This window comes from Lineus longissimus, chromosome 10 (genome assembly GCF_910592395.1).
Source record: "Lineus longissimus chromosome 10, tnLinLong1.2, whole genome shotgun sequence".
NCBI lineage: Eukaryota > Metazoa > Nemertea > Pilidiophora > Heteronemertea > Lineidae > Lineus > Lineus longissimus.
Genome location: NC_088317.1, coordinates 3,710,395 through 3,725,322, shown reverse-complemented (window position 1 = coordinate 3,725,322; position 14,928 = coordinate 3,710,395). Strand labels below are relative to the sequence as shown.

The 14,928-nt window shown below is 44.2% G+C and overlaps 3 protein-coding genes across 3 annotated transcripts; 2 read left to right on the top strand and 1 right to left on the bottom strand.

The window, feature by feature from the left end:
• The first annotated feature begins 25 nt into the window (after positions 1-25).
• On the top strand, positions 26-1,874 carry LOC135494814 (transmembrane protein 256 homolog). The gene is made up of 4 exons (XM_064783103.1): positions 26-310; positions 705-739; positions 953-1,033; positions 1,260-1,874. Exons 1-4 carry the CDS (start codon positions 115-117, stop codon positions 1,401-1,403), a joined length of 456 nt encoding a protein of 151 aa, XP_064639173.1. The 5' UTR covers positions 26-114; the 3' UTR covers positions 1,404-1,874.
• A 1,961-nt stretch (positions 1,875-3,835) lies between these two features.
• LOC135494853 (uncharacterized) lies at positions 3,836-11,809 on the top strand. Its single transcript, XM_064783147.1, has 14 exons — positions 3,836-3,881; positions 4,314-4,413; positions 4,567-4,815; positions 5,231-5,290; positions 5,406-5,713; positions 6,089-6,287; positions 6,714-6,953; positions 7,490-7,786; positions 8,054-8,413; positions 9,020-9,271; positions 9,747-10,064; positions 10,295-10,588; positions 11,114-11,182; positions 11,454-11,809. The coding sequence occupies exons 2-14, from the start codon at positions 4,365-4,367 to the stop codon at positions 11,516-11,518; spliced, it is 2,760 nt and encodes a 919-aa protein (XP_064639217.1). The 5' UTR covers positions 3,836-3,881; positions 4,314-4,364; the 3' UTR covers positions 11,519-11,809.
• Positions 11,810-12,049: 240 nt separating this feature from the next.
• On the bottom strand, positions 12,050-12,748 carry LOC135495042 (arylsulfatase B-like). Its single transcript, XM_064783441.1, has one exon. It carries the CDS (start codon positions 12,746-12,748, stop codon positions 12,050-12,052), a length of 699 nt encoding a protein of 232 aa, XP_064639511.1.
• Between the last annotated feature and the right edge of the window lie 2,180 nt (positions 12,749-14,928).

Sequence of the window (14,928 nt, the reverse complement as noted above, 5' to 3'; positions counted from 1 at the left end):
GAGGGCGCCACAAGTAATTGCTGAGTCGCCTATATCACTATTTACTAATTTTTAGATTTTTAGAAGCTTCAAACACACATTTGACCTCTAGACGTCAATGACAGTTCGTCAGCAATGACTGAGTTGGTAACAGCAGGTGGAAAATATATATTCGACGTGTTTAAAAGTATAACACCCGGGCAAACGGTCAAAGAAATAGAAACAGTTATTGTCAAAGAAATGTCTGTTCAACAACTCCCAAGGTTCTTTGTCCGAGTTGCTGGCCTATCTGGTGCCAGTGCAGTTGTCTTGGGAGCTTATGGAGCACACGGTACGTGTTCATCAATTGAAAATTATATTTGTCTTTTTTTAAATGATATCAAATAAACAAGTATTACTATTAATAAATGCTGGCGCCATCTATCTCGTAAATTCGAGAATAAGTTTTAGCTGCTACACTCTTGTCTTGGCCGAGACAGAATGCTCATCCGACCTCATCTGTCATAAGCCTCATGTCGAATGATTGATGATAAGGAAAACAACATGCCTCTGATCCTTATATATGAGCCATGAAATTGATCAGATGAAAAAGTATGTGCATCACCAAAGAAATTAGAAAAAGCTTTCTCCGCTCGCTTTAGATCAAGGACAAAATATGATATCCATGCTCAACATTCTGCCACCAACAGAATTCAGTTAACTATTTGAGGTCAATTTTATTCCAGCTTTTAATGAGACTGCTGAACCAAAGATGAAAATTGTGAGTTAGCATTTCATAAGACATAATCAGGCCTAACTGTGCAGAGATGATTGAGCACAGTTCTTGAAGACTTTTAAAAGGTCACCAGTTCTGTGCTTCATTGGCACAAGGATTCAACTCATACCTCTGCAAAATTGCACTGATGTTTAAAACATGCTTAAGCAAATACATATGTAATTATAGCTCACTATCTAATTCTCATTCTTAATACAGGTCTATGAGACAGGAAGTAAATACCATTATATCCACACCATTGCCCTCTTAGCAAGTCCTATGTGCAGGAGACCAATCTTGGTAAGTTTCACCCAAAGCAAAATTGCTGATATTCGTTTTGTGGTAAAAGAATGATAATTTAGCTTGTACTTCGCAGGGTGTAATTTGAATTTTCATTTCAATTGTAATTAAAATAGACACCAGTGAGGTAGTCTGTTTCATTATTACTGAAGACCATGTTCTTGTTCCCTGCACATTTCTCTTTAAAAACTCTCATATCAAGTAATTTTGTCTTCTTTCTCAACAGGTGGGATCGTTACTTTCCGTCGGCACGTTGCTCTTTAGCGGGAGTTGTTATTATCATGCTCTGACTGGAAACACAAAAGTAAGGAAAGTGACACCATATGGAGGAGTGATTCTTATTCTAGCCTGGCTGGCTATGGTTTTATAGGACATTGTTTTGGACAGCTAGTGTAATAGACCAGGTGGTGACCATTGGTTACATCACACCGGTTTTCAACATTACGGGACTCCGATCGTCAGGGCAGCGAAATTCCTCTGTACATCACAATTCTAAATCTATTGAGTAACTTATTACTGTAACGATATGCATTTTGATAAAATTAATCATGTTAATGTGTTAATGTATCGATGAGCATGAGTGTATTTTGCAGCTTTGTTGAAATTGTAATTTTAAAGTGAATTTGACATTTTTCAATCATGTAAATACACATTCAACATAAATTTCAGCATTTCCATTGTGTACACCAATATAGATGTACCCTATTTGTTCAGCGGTAGTGTCTATTTACATGAAGCACAAGAAAATACAATGAAGACAATGCTGTATGCCTTTAAATTTGTAGGCTAGTATGTGAATTATGTTGTGCTACTGTTCATAAATAAAAGCTCTGGTGAGGAATTTTAGTTTCCTTGTACATTTTATCACTGGCAAGATACAAGGAAGTCGTGTCTTTTGGACAACCTTTACCTGTAATTATGAATATGAATATGAATATTTATTCGACCAACAAAATTATTAAAGGAGGATCGGTCCTCTGAAAAGCTATCATAATTGTTGATTAGTCGCTGTGACTGTCTCTGTGACAAGCAGGTGGTTGTCAATGACTCGATGACAAGGCGCTGGTTGTGACTGTCTATGAAACGCTGCTGATTGTGACTGTCTCAATGAAAAGCTGCTGATTGTGACTGTCTCAATGACAAGCAGCTAGTTGTGACTGTCTAAGCAGGTGGTTGTGACAGGCAGCTGGCTGTGACTGGCCCTATGACAAGGAGCTGTGTGACCTGGACGCATGAAGACTGTCCCTGTGTGAATCCCGACGCTTGAGAACATTTCCATGTATAGAGTATACAATATGGACGCATGGAGACAACGCCCCTGCATGGTATATCGACTCCGACATGCACGGTGCCATGTGACCTAGAGGCAGAGAGATAGACAATGCGTCGGTGTGATCACAGAAGGACGGGTGTCCCTGTGTGATCTGGACGCCTGTGGAGACAATGTGCCTGTTTGGTCACAGACGGACGGGTGTTATAGACGGGTGTCCCTACGTGATCTGGACGAATGAAGACAATATGTCGGTGTGGTCATTGAAGGACGGGTGTCCCTGTGTGATCTGGACGCCTGTGGAGACAATGTGCCTGTTTGGTCACAGAAGGACCGGTGTTACAGACGGGTGTCCCTTCGTGATCTGGACGAATGAAGCCAATATGTCGGTGTGGTCATTGAAGGACGGGTGTCCCTGTGTGATCTGGACGCCTGTGGAGACAATGTGCCTGTTTGGTCACAGAAGGACGGGTGTTATAGACGGGTGTCCCTATGTGATCGGGACGAATGAAGACAATATGTCGGTGTGGTCATTGAAGGAGGGGTGTCCCTGTGTGATCTGGACCCATACCTAGAAACAGTGTCCTTGGGTGATCTTGACAGAATCTGACATTATCGATCTGGCGGATGGTTAGCCAATAGCGTGGCATCCTAGCACCAGTGGTTTTCAATATACTCCACCTCTCGATATTTCATTCGAGGTAGGAGTATCAAAAACCTGAATCTCAGGATGATAGAGTGGTTTCACGTGACGTCATCACCTGCAATGCGGGGGGGGGGGGCAGACAAAAGGAAACATTTATTTCAGTCAAGTCGAAGTCAGGCACGACAAATCAATGTTCTCTCCTCCAGCATGGCTGACCGTAAAAAAACTGGGTTGATTTCATCAAAAGCTTATTGGGTAAGTTACTAAAATGAACAGCAGTTTCATTTATGAATTACAAGCATTAAAAATCAATACTGAGTCATTAAAAAGGGTGCTTGAAATTTAGACGCAATGTGGTGCTTTTATGCCACCATATCATATGGCCAATATATTCGAAGTAAACAAAATGATACTCAATAATTTCAAATCAGTGGCAAATCACAAATATTAAAAGGGAGATGTACAGGCATGTCGTCATATTGATGCGGATGCCCTTGATATCGCATGATTCCTTTAAGAGATAAAACCAAAGGTAGTGCAATAATTAGACAGGTGAATCGACCCTAAGTGAGGAAGGAATCTCGATGGGGAACTTATTGGGCAGTTCTAATTGCGGAGTTGAAAAGAAATAAACACAGTGCAGTATACATGTACATTTAAAATTGAATAAAGCACCGCAACCCGATATATTCGAGTTTCTGATGAAGTCACATGTGGTGAACGCCCTTGAAATACGGGACGGCTGCGTAATCGATCACTTTTTCGGGTCAATGCATGTTGTTGGTCTGAAAGCGACAGACAGGGGCACATCTATTTGGGAGGCTCGTTTAAGTCTGCTTTTTTAGGATAAAAAGCCCTTCGTAACCTATCTTCGTTACTATAATCTGTGGACGACTCTAGCAAAGTATTTGGAACACAAAATTCGTTGGCGGGTAAGATCGTTTTATAGAGTGAAAAAGTTACTTGCAAGCTTATTGGACCTAAATGACCATCCCATATTATACGGTTTAGTTTGGTTCAAAATTAACTCCCCTGTTTCAAATCAAACCGAGCAGCGAGGTTGCGACATGTTTCTTCTGACGTATCAAGACGCGTCCCTGTCTTCGGACAAGATTGTGCCATTGTCTCTGTCCTTCGGGTCTGACATCATTTTCGTGTTCCGACTCAGGACATTTCATCTTCTTAAAGTGGACTTATCCCAGCATTTTGGTTGTGATTTCGTCCTCGTAATACTAATTTGTGATAAACGAAAACTGGTTTAACTAGGAAATACATGTACTACCCGCGCAACTAAACTCATGCATGGCGGAAAAAGACAATTTAACCAGAAATGATTGTTCGAATGAATGGCTCTCTTTCTTTAGGGTAACGCTTGGAGGTTGTCATCTTTAAGGACAAGCCTAGAGGTCGGAAAGATGACGACACGCGGCTTTCTTATTCTGCTGCTGATTGTATCCCTGTGCTGTAAGTAGATTTGAAATTCATTCAATAATTTGATTCGCATACTATTCGGACGAAACTGAGAAGGACATGAGTAGTATAAGTGGGATAACCAAAGTCACAAGTTTTCTTTGTGGGCTTTACTGCAGCCTTCTGAACATCTTACTGACTTTGCAGGCATCGCCTCCTCGGACCATTGCACCAAAATAATCTACGTATTCGTCGACGCGGAAGCGAACAAGGATTATCTGGCTAACATCCTCCCCCCGGAAGACAAGGCTCAAATCTATGCCATTAGTACGGGAACCCCAGGACAGGACCGCCTGGCAGACTTCGTGGGGAACGAGGCGCACAGGTCGGTGATGAAAGATCCGGACAACATCGCGAAAATGATTGGGGAGTTCCAGGCACAGAAGTGCGTCATAGGTATGTCGTAAATTTAAACTCATAAAAAATCAATTATTAATGCGGAATTTTTAAGTTTCTACATGGAATGTTTAGTATTGATGCTGAATTCTATGAGCGCAGAACGGTCGTTTTGATACTGTATTGTTTGTTGATACATTGCATCACTAATGTAACTTCGCCTGAAAGAATAAATTGCCCTAACTTTGAACTGCACTGGAAACAGGAAATTGACACTTCAAAAAGGTCTGCATCACAGTACAGTTTGATGGTTAGCCGTCCATTTGACTTCATTGGACCTTACAGCTTGACGAATCCCATCGGCAAAGGTTTGCATCACAGCACAGTTGTAAATGGATTATTAGCCGTCCATTTTACTTCATTGGGCAGGTCGCCGCCTTACTTTCAGATTGACGAATCCCATTGTTTTTTTCAGGAGAAAGCAACCCGAAGATGGATCGGTTGCCAAGTAAGAAGCGAACAAAGGTCAAGATAGGTATGGATGTAATAAAAGAAGCTATAGCCCACATTTTGCTATTTGGTTTTTTTCCCCCAATTTGTTTTCAATATAAAAGCTCTCAGTATAATTGTTATATCATTTCTACATGTAGGTAACAAAATCCGCGAGAAGAAAGACATAGTCCTGACCTTGGACAGCGCAGCTTCCCGCCAAGAGTTCGAAGAAGTGAGGCGTCTTGCCATCATCAATCTGTACACACGCAGTCTCGGCGGCGACGGATTAAAGCTCCATCTAGTGACCAACATCGGAAATGAGGTCCAAATCAGACACTACCTGAATGAGGAAAAGTCTCTGAGTTACATCCTCGAGATTTCCGGCATGATGTATGATGAGGGAACCAAGATTATGGTTGTGGAGATATTGAAGCTGATCAAGGAACAATATGACAAGTTTTCAACAGTGAGTACGTCACGAATTAGGATAGTTTGCGACATTTTTGGGCTGGCAATGTTTCTTTCAAGGAGGATTTCTCAGACATTTATTGATGTATTTAAACGGGCCTAATGTCATTCGTTAGATCATACCACGATCTCTAATTCAAAACTAAAGCGGACATGATTCATTAAGATTTGCCATAGTTCTTTACAATAATCGAAAGCCTAACAAAAGTTCTGAAGTTCAAAGTGAGACCTTTATGTTTATCGCTTTATGGTACTATGAAGCAATGCACTATTAGAGTGCCATGAATAATGTTGACGTAATTCTCGTTTCCAACATTTCAATTTCAAGCGAGACCTTTAATCTAGTTACTAAAAAACATTTTTCTCCTTAAAGGCAGAAAAGGCAAAGGCTGAACTCTTGCTTGCTGCGAAGGTGAACCAAGAGAACTTAGGAAAGATCAAATCCGACGCCAGTTTCTTTGCAAATGGCGGCTTTCCGATCTACATCAACGGAGGTTCAGCAGGAATGTGGTTGGATCTGATCCCCAGTGCGGTAGTGGCCAATGTCGCCGACATGGCTGACGCTAAAACAGGTGCGTGAAGGTAGACACTTATTCCTTGTTTAGCGCTCACTTTTTATAATTCCGCGCCTTATTCCAACAATTGCCGCAACAGATGACATGGGAGCACGGATATTATAAATGATTTAGGACGCAGTCGTTAGAGGGCGACGCATCCAAGTTTTGTGCGGGACAGTTTTATTGGTATTTCCATATCTGTTTTTTAAAACCTTTTAATGAAAGCAGTTCCTAAGATGCGATGATTGATTCGTTTGGCTTTCCCTACATACAATAGAAAGTTTCAGCACCTATAAGAAAGAGCTTGGCGCTCATAGACGTTGACGTTTGGCAAATCTTTCTATTTACAACCAGATACTCGTAACTCAGTCCGCCTTCAGCACCCTCTAGGATGGAATGATGTCCTTTTAAACTTTTTGAATCGTTTCTTTCACAATTCAGACGATAAGAAGGAAAAATGGGACGGTGCGACGATTATGGTGCTGGACGGCTCCGGAGTATCAAGCGCAGACAAAGTTTCGTTCGAGTCAGCGCGATTCCACATCAATCACTTGTTGGATACCTGCTGGTTTGGCGCTGGTGGGATGAACCTGAACGTAGCATTGAACCAGGATGGGAAGGCGGAGCATTTGGCATTCAACAGCCAAGCTGATGTCGCCAAGTACAAGAGTACGGTAGCCGGTAAGTTATTACGGTGGCCGGTGGGAGGCTACTGTATGCGTCGTAATTTCTTTTCCTGTACTTCACTTTATAATTTTGCAATTTGAAAACGAAATTGTCCCTGATCTACTCAGCTCTATTTTCTCTCAACTTTATCACTTTTAACACACTCTCGTTCATCTCGCATAGAAGGAAGATGTTACAGACCGTGTTAAAAATGGACAAATGCTCGGGCAACTTCCTCAACGTGTATATAAGAATGGACAGAAATCCCAAGAGGCGAAGTAGTGACGTCTGAACACACTCTTTCAGCCGCGGTGTACGCTCAGGTGGTGCTCGATGATGACGCCATGCTGGGGCCCAGAAATATCGAAAGACCGACTAACCGTCGGCGTAAACCCAAACTCAATGCATGCATGCTATGGCCATTGCCAATACGGGAATTGGTGTCATTAGCGGGCCACATCTGGTGTACGCTAGTAAACTCCCGTTTACGCATGTAATGATCCGACTCGATGCACTCAGAACTCAATTTGTGATCCTTTTTTTTCTCTCAGGTTTGAAGTTTTCCGCCTCCGCCTCCGCCTCCACCCCCGACATGATCTTTAAGAACCTGCTGCAAGTCTTCGACAAAGTCCACGCCTCGGGGTCGTATAACAGGAAGAATCTTGTGATAGAGATCCCAGCCGGCCTGAAGCCCCCCACGGACAAAGCCACCATCGCCAAACTCAGAGTCATGGCGACTGTGGGCTCGGTGAGATTGGTAAACAACGGCGGTGTTATTGCCGCGTCTGCGCAAGGGGACTTGAATGCCGTGATTCCGAATATGCGGCCCTCCTTAGGCTATCTTAATCGTAAGTGACCTGCAATTTCCGGGTGCTCTTTACCATGAGATGATAGTCATTAGGCAGGTTAAAAGCCTTACGAAAGATCTATTCGTACGACGAAGTACGAAGTGCAATAACGTATTTTATCGACGATTTCTTTTGAAATTTCGTTGGAGAGGGAGGGGTCACTCTTGTTGTCGAGAGTAAAGAACTTTAAGATGGATGCATTTCTATATGTATTACGAGTGTATGCTGAAGCCTCAAAGCACTGAGGTACACAAATTTTCTTTCCAGACGGCAACAACATCTACCAAGCCATCAACGATAATGTACTGAAGAAACAGAACAAGGATCAAAAGATCATCAAGGCCAAGACAGACGGTGGTGAAATCTTCATTCGGCCCTCCGACGGCGAAGGAGGGCGCTTCCGAGTACCCGCCTCTGAGCTCGACTTCAAGGACCAACTCTCCCTGTTCGCCCGCACGAAGGTGCTAGCGAGCCATGAGGGTACCATTTTAGGAATTCGTGGGGACGGGCAGACGTTCGAGGAGGGCCAGTTGTTGATGGAGATCAAGGGCGGGAAACTGCGCGCGACCGTGAAGACAGACGACGGGAAGACGTTCTCTGTGCAGAGCAAGGACGACATCGCGAAAGGTGAGTTCGCAGTGCCCAATTGCTATTCCGTCTATATCAATGTCATCCTGAGATTCAGGCTGTTTTTACTCTTTGGTCATAAAGTATCGACAGGCGGAATATATTGAAAATCACTGGTTATGCTGGGATTTACCAATGCACACCACAAAGCAATTACATGCGTATACTTTCGAGAGACGGCAATTCTAAAATAGGAAAGTGTACGGGCGGAGTTGGCAGTGGTACGCTTGTGTGTAAAATGAGTAAAAGTATGGCAAAGTGTTTGGAGAAGGGGGTAGTACGTTTTTGAGTCAGATGAGCAAAAGGAAGAGGGGTGTATGGCCGCTATTGGGGCTTAGAAAGGTATGTACCTTTCCGATGAATAGAAAGAAGGGGACGTGTATGGAGAAAGGGTGATACTATTTGCGTGTCAGATGAATCCAAGGAAGGGAATGTGTATGGCCGAAGAAGGGGTGGTGTGAATTGTGTATCATTTGAATAAAAATGAAGGGAACATGTATGGAGAAGGTGGTAGCGCACGGTTTACCGTTCTTATAATTATGCGCTGGCCGAAAGCGAGTCAATGACGATGGCTACACCCTCGTGACCAGACCACGTATGTTCCAGGCTGGCGTCTCCTTGGCCTCCGGATAAACTGCACGAATGGCATGATGGGCATCTCCACAGATGGAAGGTTATGCGGCATCGTGAACAACGACCCATTCAAACTGACGTTAAATGGTAACATGGACCTGCTGGGACGGAGGACGCTACTATCTACGGCTGCCATTGCTGCGTCGGATATCATGAGCTTCATGGACGAGGCCAAAGCCAGGGTAGACTTGAATAAACTGTTGGAGACAAAGAAGTATGAAATAGGTAGGCCCGCTGCTCCATTTTTTTTAAATGCTGTAAAGCTTGTAGTCAGAATTCGTTAATAACATTTCATTTTACATTACGTTAGGTTTTGCAACCTTGTAGTGGGGTTTTGTAAACATTGCATTTCACGTGGACGTTTTACATTCCGTTAGAGTGTGCAACCTTCTTGCGTTGCGTTTGCGCTCACGTTTACATCTTGAAAACGGTCACGGGTTTTACAGAGTCAAGGCAGTGGCGGACATATGAACTTCTTGGAGCTGAAGAAGTTTGCGACAGGTAACTGTATGTTTTTCCGATTGTTAGTTAAAGTTAATAGTGAGGTTTACACTTTGAAAACGGTTTAACCGGTTCTACGGAGTTAAAGGGATGAAGATAACATTACGAATGGCTTTTGGGCAGAGGAAAAACTTTCAGCAGAATCAGATCACGTTAGTTCTTTTGGCAACCAGCGTTTAATTCATCAATTTCGATTCAGACAAACCGATCCCAACCCGCTACCACAACTTTTTCCGGGAAGAGGGATTTGGTGGCTACTACTTCATCAACACAAATACCTTTAAGGACAACTTCATGGTGACGAACGCCAATGTTGGCCTGGGCATTCGTGCGTTCACGGTCGGGGCGTATTTCCACTACGCTGGCAAAGATGGCGCCATCTTACGCATAGTAGGGGAAGGCCAAGGGCCGGCGCAGGCCGTCTTCGGGATGAAGATCAGCGGCGGAAAGTCCGCGGCGTGGTTCCGGTCCCCCGCGAAGAAATATGAAACACAGGGTAGTGTTTCTATCGCCAATGGTGAGTGACGGAAGAGATTCAATTCAAAAAGAGTCAGTGGATTCCATTGCAAAGTTCCATATGTACGGTCATTGGTTTCTTTGACTATGCGCACCATATTTTTGTCATCAAAGATAGAATAAGACTCTTTTCCGGGACACTGATTTCTTTACACCCACCAAATTTATTTTCTTGTCAGTATACACGTAGTTGCGAAAACTGAAGTGTTTATGCTTTGTTTCGTTGTCCAGGCTGGCATTTCGGCGCCTACCGGTACGACTACACAAGCGGCACGGTGTACCTGACATTAGATGGCGCTCTCGTCGGGCAGGGGAACGTCGGCACATTCGAATGGATGAACTCTGGTGACCTTTATGCTTACGGCATGGGGTACCTCGAGACGAACGGCATTTTCATTAACAACAACTTCATGGCTCTGTCGCGGGACAAAGAAATTGCCGGTGCAGCTATGAAGAAATGGTTGGAGAAGTATGGCTACACCTATCACCATGAGCTAAATATGCAAGTTTTCACGCTGCCCCCTGGTAAGACACGTTTAGGCCTATGATACGTGTTTTGTTAAAGATATAGGCTTGGGATATTTGGCGAGGCGCTCGCTGAACAAGCATCATTTTTTGTCTTGTTTGGAGAGCCGCTACACTTACCGAACAGTACTCATGCCAAAACCTTTGTTCCATTTTTGGACTTAATTTTTCCAATAAATATGCACGAGGGCAGGGAATAGTATAGAGTGTGTGTCAGATAAATGAAGGTTATGCGTATTGAGGCGGGTGTTTGGTGAGTAAAAAAAACGCTCAGAGAAGCGTTGGGGCATAAATAAAAAGAGGGGAACGCATATGGAGAAGGAAGTGGAAAGGTGCGGGCGCCATCGACAATACGGAGTTTTCGCAAAGCCCCCGAAACACCAACGCCTATCCCGTTGGCGTTTCGGGAGCTTTGCGAAAATTCCCTAATAGAAGGGCACACGTATGGAGAAGAAGGTTTTGTTCGTTCTTTATCATGCTGTCAACTCAAAATTGCTGACACTCGTTGCGAATATCTTTTTATAGGTGCTCCAACAGAAAGCACAACAACTGCTGCTGCAGCGGCACCGGCTGGTGTGGGTGCCAGTCACGAAGGTATGATTCTTTACCTAACATCGATTCAGAAGTGAAAGTAAATTTAGTCTCCTGAAAAATTAGTCTCGTTCTATTGCACGATAACGGCTAAAGGTGTGATAGTACCACTCATTTATTATCCAGTCGTGACGCTTTCATCAATTGTTGCCGCCTGACGGGGAGTAGGCGATTGATGCGAGTCCATGCAGGATAACCCGCATGAGCAGGAAAAACTTTCATTGGTAACTCTTATGCTTTTATTTGTTACATGTATATGTTTTTTTCGTTTCAGGGAGCGGATGGTTCAAGAAACGCAGGCGTCGTCGACGCAACTTCCCTAGACTGCGTTGGCGTTAGTCAGATTCGGCTGAGAATTGTCTCGTTAACAGTACTCCTCTATCACGTCTATACCGTGGCATCAATTGAATATACCAGTTACGGGCCAGAGTGGACTCGTCCGCGGAGGGGGTAAGGAATATGTAATACGTTCCTCTCACTCCTCTACAAAGCATTTGACAAAATGAGCCCGATCCGGAATCCCGTCGAGTCTTTGAAGTGGCCCGTACCCGGTATAATTATGCAACCATACTTCAAGGCGTCATTATTCTCCAGATCACTGTAAACTACCGAGTACTTTGTGGATTAAGAAAAAAGATTACCCGAAGCATCTGTTTTTATTCATTCGATTTATTTCGCAAAATATCAGTCAGATAAAAGTGCAACGACCTCCATTGCAATCCAACCGCTGATCGCGCAAAGCTTTGCATTGGTGTTGAAGGCAGATTGATGAGTTTCTGGTGTTGGTAGAATTTGTTGGACGAAAGTCACAAGTATCAATAGATGTCATGTATGACTAGCGCATAACGGAACCAACCCACCCCACTCCCGTTAACACCAGCCTGGATAAAGAGTCCCATCCTTCAAGTCCACCGTGTTCTCGTGAGATTTCTCAGACTGCGGCGGGACTACCTCCTGCATGTACCCATCGAGTTTCTTCTCCAGCAATAATCCGATTCGGCCCAGGTACTTTAGGATACTGGTCTCTTCGCTGGGGTCCTCCGCAACGTCGAATAACATTTCACTCTCAAATTTCGAATAACAATTCTCTTGCTTTGAGGCCAATATTGAGGTTCTGTATCGGGCGCAACTTGGGTTTATGTCCAGTTCACTCATTGAGAACTGGTACGATTTCTCGACGGGGTTGCCCAGTATGAGCTTGTAGTCACCAACTCTGATTGCGGCGCTCTTGTTGTCAATGTTATACAGGATTTCTTCCCTGCTATAGGCCTGTTTCGTTGACCCCAGGAAGGCGTTCCAGTGACTGATGCCGTCCAGTGAGGGTCGAAATTTTGAGGGATGTATCCCTGCCGCGTGGAGGAGCGTCGGCACCCAATCCACCGCGTGGAATAAGTCTCTATGCGAGCGACCGCCGAAGCGTACCATTCGCCCTTGGATCACAACCGGGACGCGCGCCCCGCCTTCCCATAAAGTGAACTTACCGCCCCGGAGTGGCGTATTCGTTTCTGGATCTAGAGCAGTATCCCCACCATTGCCTGACGTCACCACAATCAAGGTATCATCCAACATTTTAGTGTTGTACAGTTGCAACAAAATACTTTCTAACCCATTGTCAATTTTCTTCATTATTCTAGCCTTCTCCCCTGCATGGTTGAATCTTACCTTGGTCTGTCTGAGTAAAGATGACGACACACTGTTTGTACTTGCGGACAATCCAAGGTGGATATAAAAAGGTTTTGACCGACCACATCTCTTGCAATGATTAAATATGATGTCTATAGTACGTTGGAAGTACAAGTCCATTGAATGAGTGTCGTCCTGTTTGAAGACGGATTCGCGGTTTTCCCAGAAATCAAGGATGCCGTCCCATTTCATTGTGTAGGGATTTTGATGATGCGAATAAAGCGATCCGTAAAATGTTTCGAATCCGCGACTGGTAGGCGTAAAGCTTGAGTTACAGTGTCCTAGGTTCCATTTTCCGATCAGATTCGTTTGATACCCCAAATTTTTTAGCTCCTCTGATAGCAATGGGACATTCGTCGGCACGTGTTTGGTTTGGAAGGGGTCGATTTCGTGGTGCTGGAGACCGAGTTTGTGCGCATAGAGTCCAGTGAGCATTGCAGCTCGGGAAGGTGTCACCGCAGGGTGAGTGTACGCCTGCGTGAGGATAACGCCTTCCTCAGCAAGTCGCTCCAGCGTCGGCGTCTTTATGTCCGGGTTTTTCCAGCTGACATCATTCCAACCCAAATCGTCAACGACGACAAAAATTATATTGGGTTTTTTCGTGCGCCTACTACTGAAGACATAACGACATTTGTAATGTGCGCCGTTCACAATGAGGTAAATCAGAGTGCCGAATAATATTGTGATTGTTAAGGTAGTCAGAACATAGATGAATATTGTCCTAGAGCGACGAGAAAACTTAGAGCACAGGGACGAAAAACCGGCCTCAATCAGAGACGCCAGGACTCGAGACATCGCTGCGTTGCCTTCCGGTGAAGTCAAGAACATGGAAACAAAATATTGTCCTCTTTCAACACGATGTTAGATCAGTAAGTTAGTTTACATGAAACTCTCCACGGGAACGTGTCGCCGTCGTCGTCCGTGAGATGATAATCCCTGAACAACAGATCCGGGTGCTCCAGTCAGTCAGTTTTCCAACGGTGTCCGTCCGTGATCATGAAGTCGTGAGGACAAACCTCCATACTGCTTATCGAGAAGGTTTGTACCTCAGGACGACTTTCCAACACTGATCTGTTGGCTGTGTCGACGGTTTTGCGAAAGACCCTGCTTCGATCAGTTTAATTATCTATCGTGTCCGTGCCCAACTCCTTCAACGAATCAACCTGAAATGGTAGATATATTCTGGTTATTAGTTTATAGAAATGAGGAGCCAGTTCGATACGGACGGATAGATGGCTGAAACTTCAAACTTCTTTTGTTTGCTAAAACCAAACGATCCCAGCGTCCAAGGATAGACCTAAGAGTAACCACCCCTCTAAGGATAGACCAAGACGGACTTCTTCGACCGTCCAACCTGAGCGAAACGGGCTCTGGGGGCGAAACTATCCTCCAAGGACAGACCAAGACTGACTTCACCCGAGGACAATATCCTCAAAAGGAAAGGGTCAGGTAGCTAGCCCCTATGGACAGAATAGTAAGAAAATGCCACCTGATAAAACATTCCTCCAAGAGGATATATCAAGAATGGAAATAAAATCTTACCTGATTATGTTCTTCTGTGCAAAGGGTAGTTCAAAATGACACTAAAGCGCCACGTGGTATGGTGAACCAAGACTTGGCAGTGAGTGAAGTCATTCGGTGTTTGTCACATCTCCCGAGTCACAGACATGTTTGTATCAGGTGTTTGTATACGTCGGTTTTGGAGGCATGAACTTTATTAGGGCCTGTCCACCTCATGCATGTTGACATAGGGGCCCTAAGTTTGTTAAGCCCTCCAGCCCAACGGGTGGTCCATGTCTAATCCCTCAAGCGTGAGGAATTCTGAATACCTCTAAATGCTCTTAACAATGGGCTCTCCATCTGCTAAAAATATTCGGCTTATTCAAGGAAATTTAAGTTTAATCCACCAATTCAACTCTCATTGGGTCATCTGGGCTGGTGTAGAAGCAGAAAATGTCCCCCTGGACGAAGTGTCCGGGCCTATTGTATTCTGACTGATTATGGTATACGATTTAATACAGGCCACAGAACGAGGCCGGTCAATTGCGTCATGAATTGATCTATCT

Bases quoted from the DNA above. Each gene is read 5' to 3' on its own strand.
- LOC135494814 (XM_064783103.1), top strand. From the start codon at position 115: ATGACTGAGTTGGTAACAGCAGGTGGAAAATATATATTCGACGTGTTT. The intron at 740-952 runs GTGAGTTAGCAT...TTCTTAATACAG, and splicing joins CTGAACCAAAGATGAAAATT to GTCTATGAGACAGGAAGTAA. The intron at 1,034-1,259 runs GTAAGTTTCACC...CTTTCTCAACAG, and splicing joins TGTGCAGGAGACCAATCTTG to GTGGGATCGTTACTTTCCGT.
- LOC135495042 (XM_064783441.1), bottom strand. From the start codon at position 12,748: ATGTTGGATGATACCTTGATTGTGGTGACGTCAGGCAATGGTGGGGAT.
- LOC135494853 (XM_064783147.1), top strand. From the start codon at position 4,365: ATGACGACACGCGGCTTTCTTATTCTGCTGCTGATTGTATCCCTGTGC. The intron at 5,291-5,405 runs GTATGGATGTAA...TTCTACATGTAG, and splicing joins GCGAACAAAGGTCAAGATAG to GTAACAAAATCCGCGAGAAG. The intron at 10,065-10,294 runs GTGAGTGACGGA...TTCGTTGTCCAG, and splicing joins TAGTGTTTCTATCGCCAATG to GCTGGCATTTCGGCGCCTAC.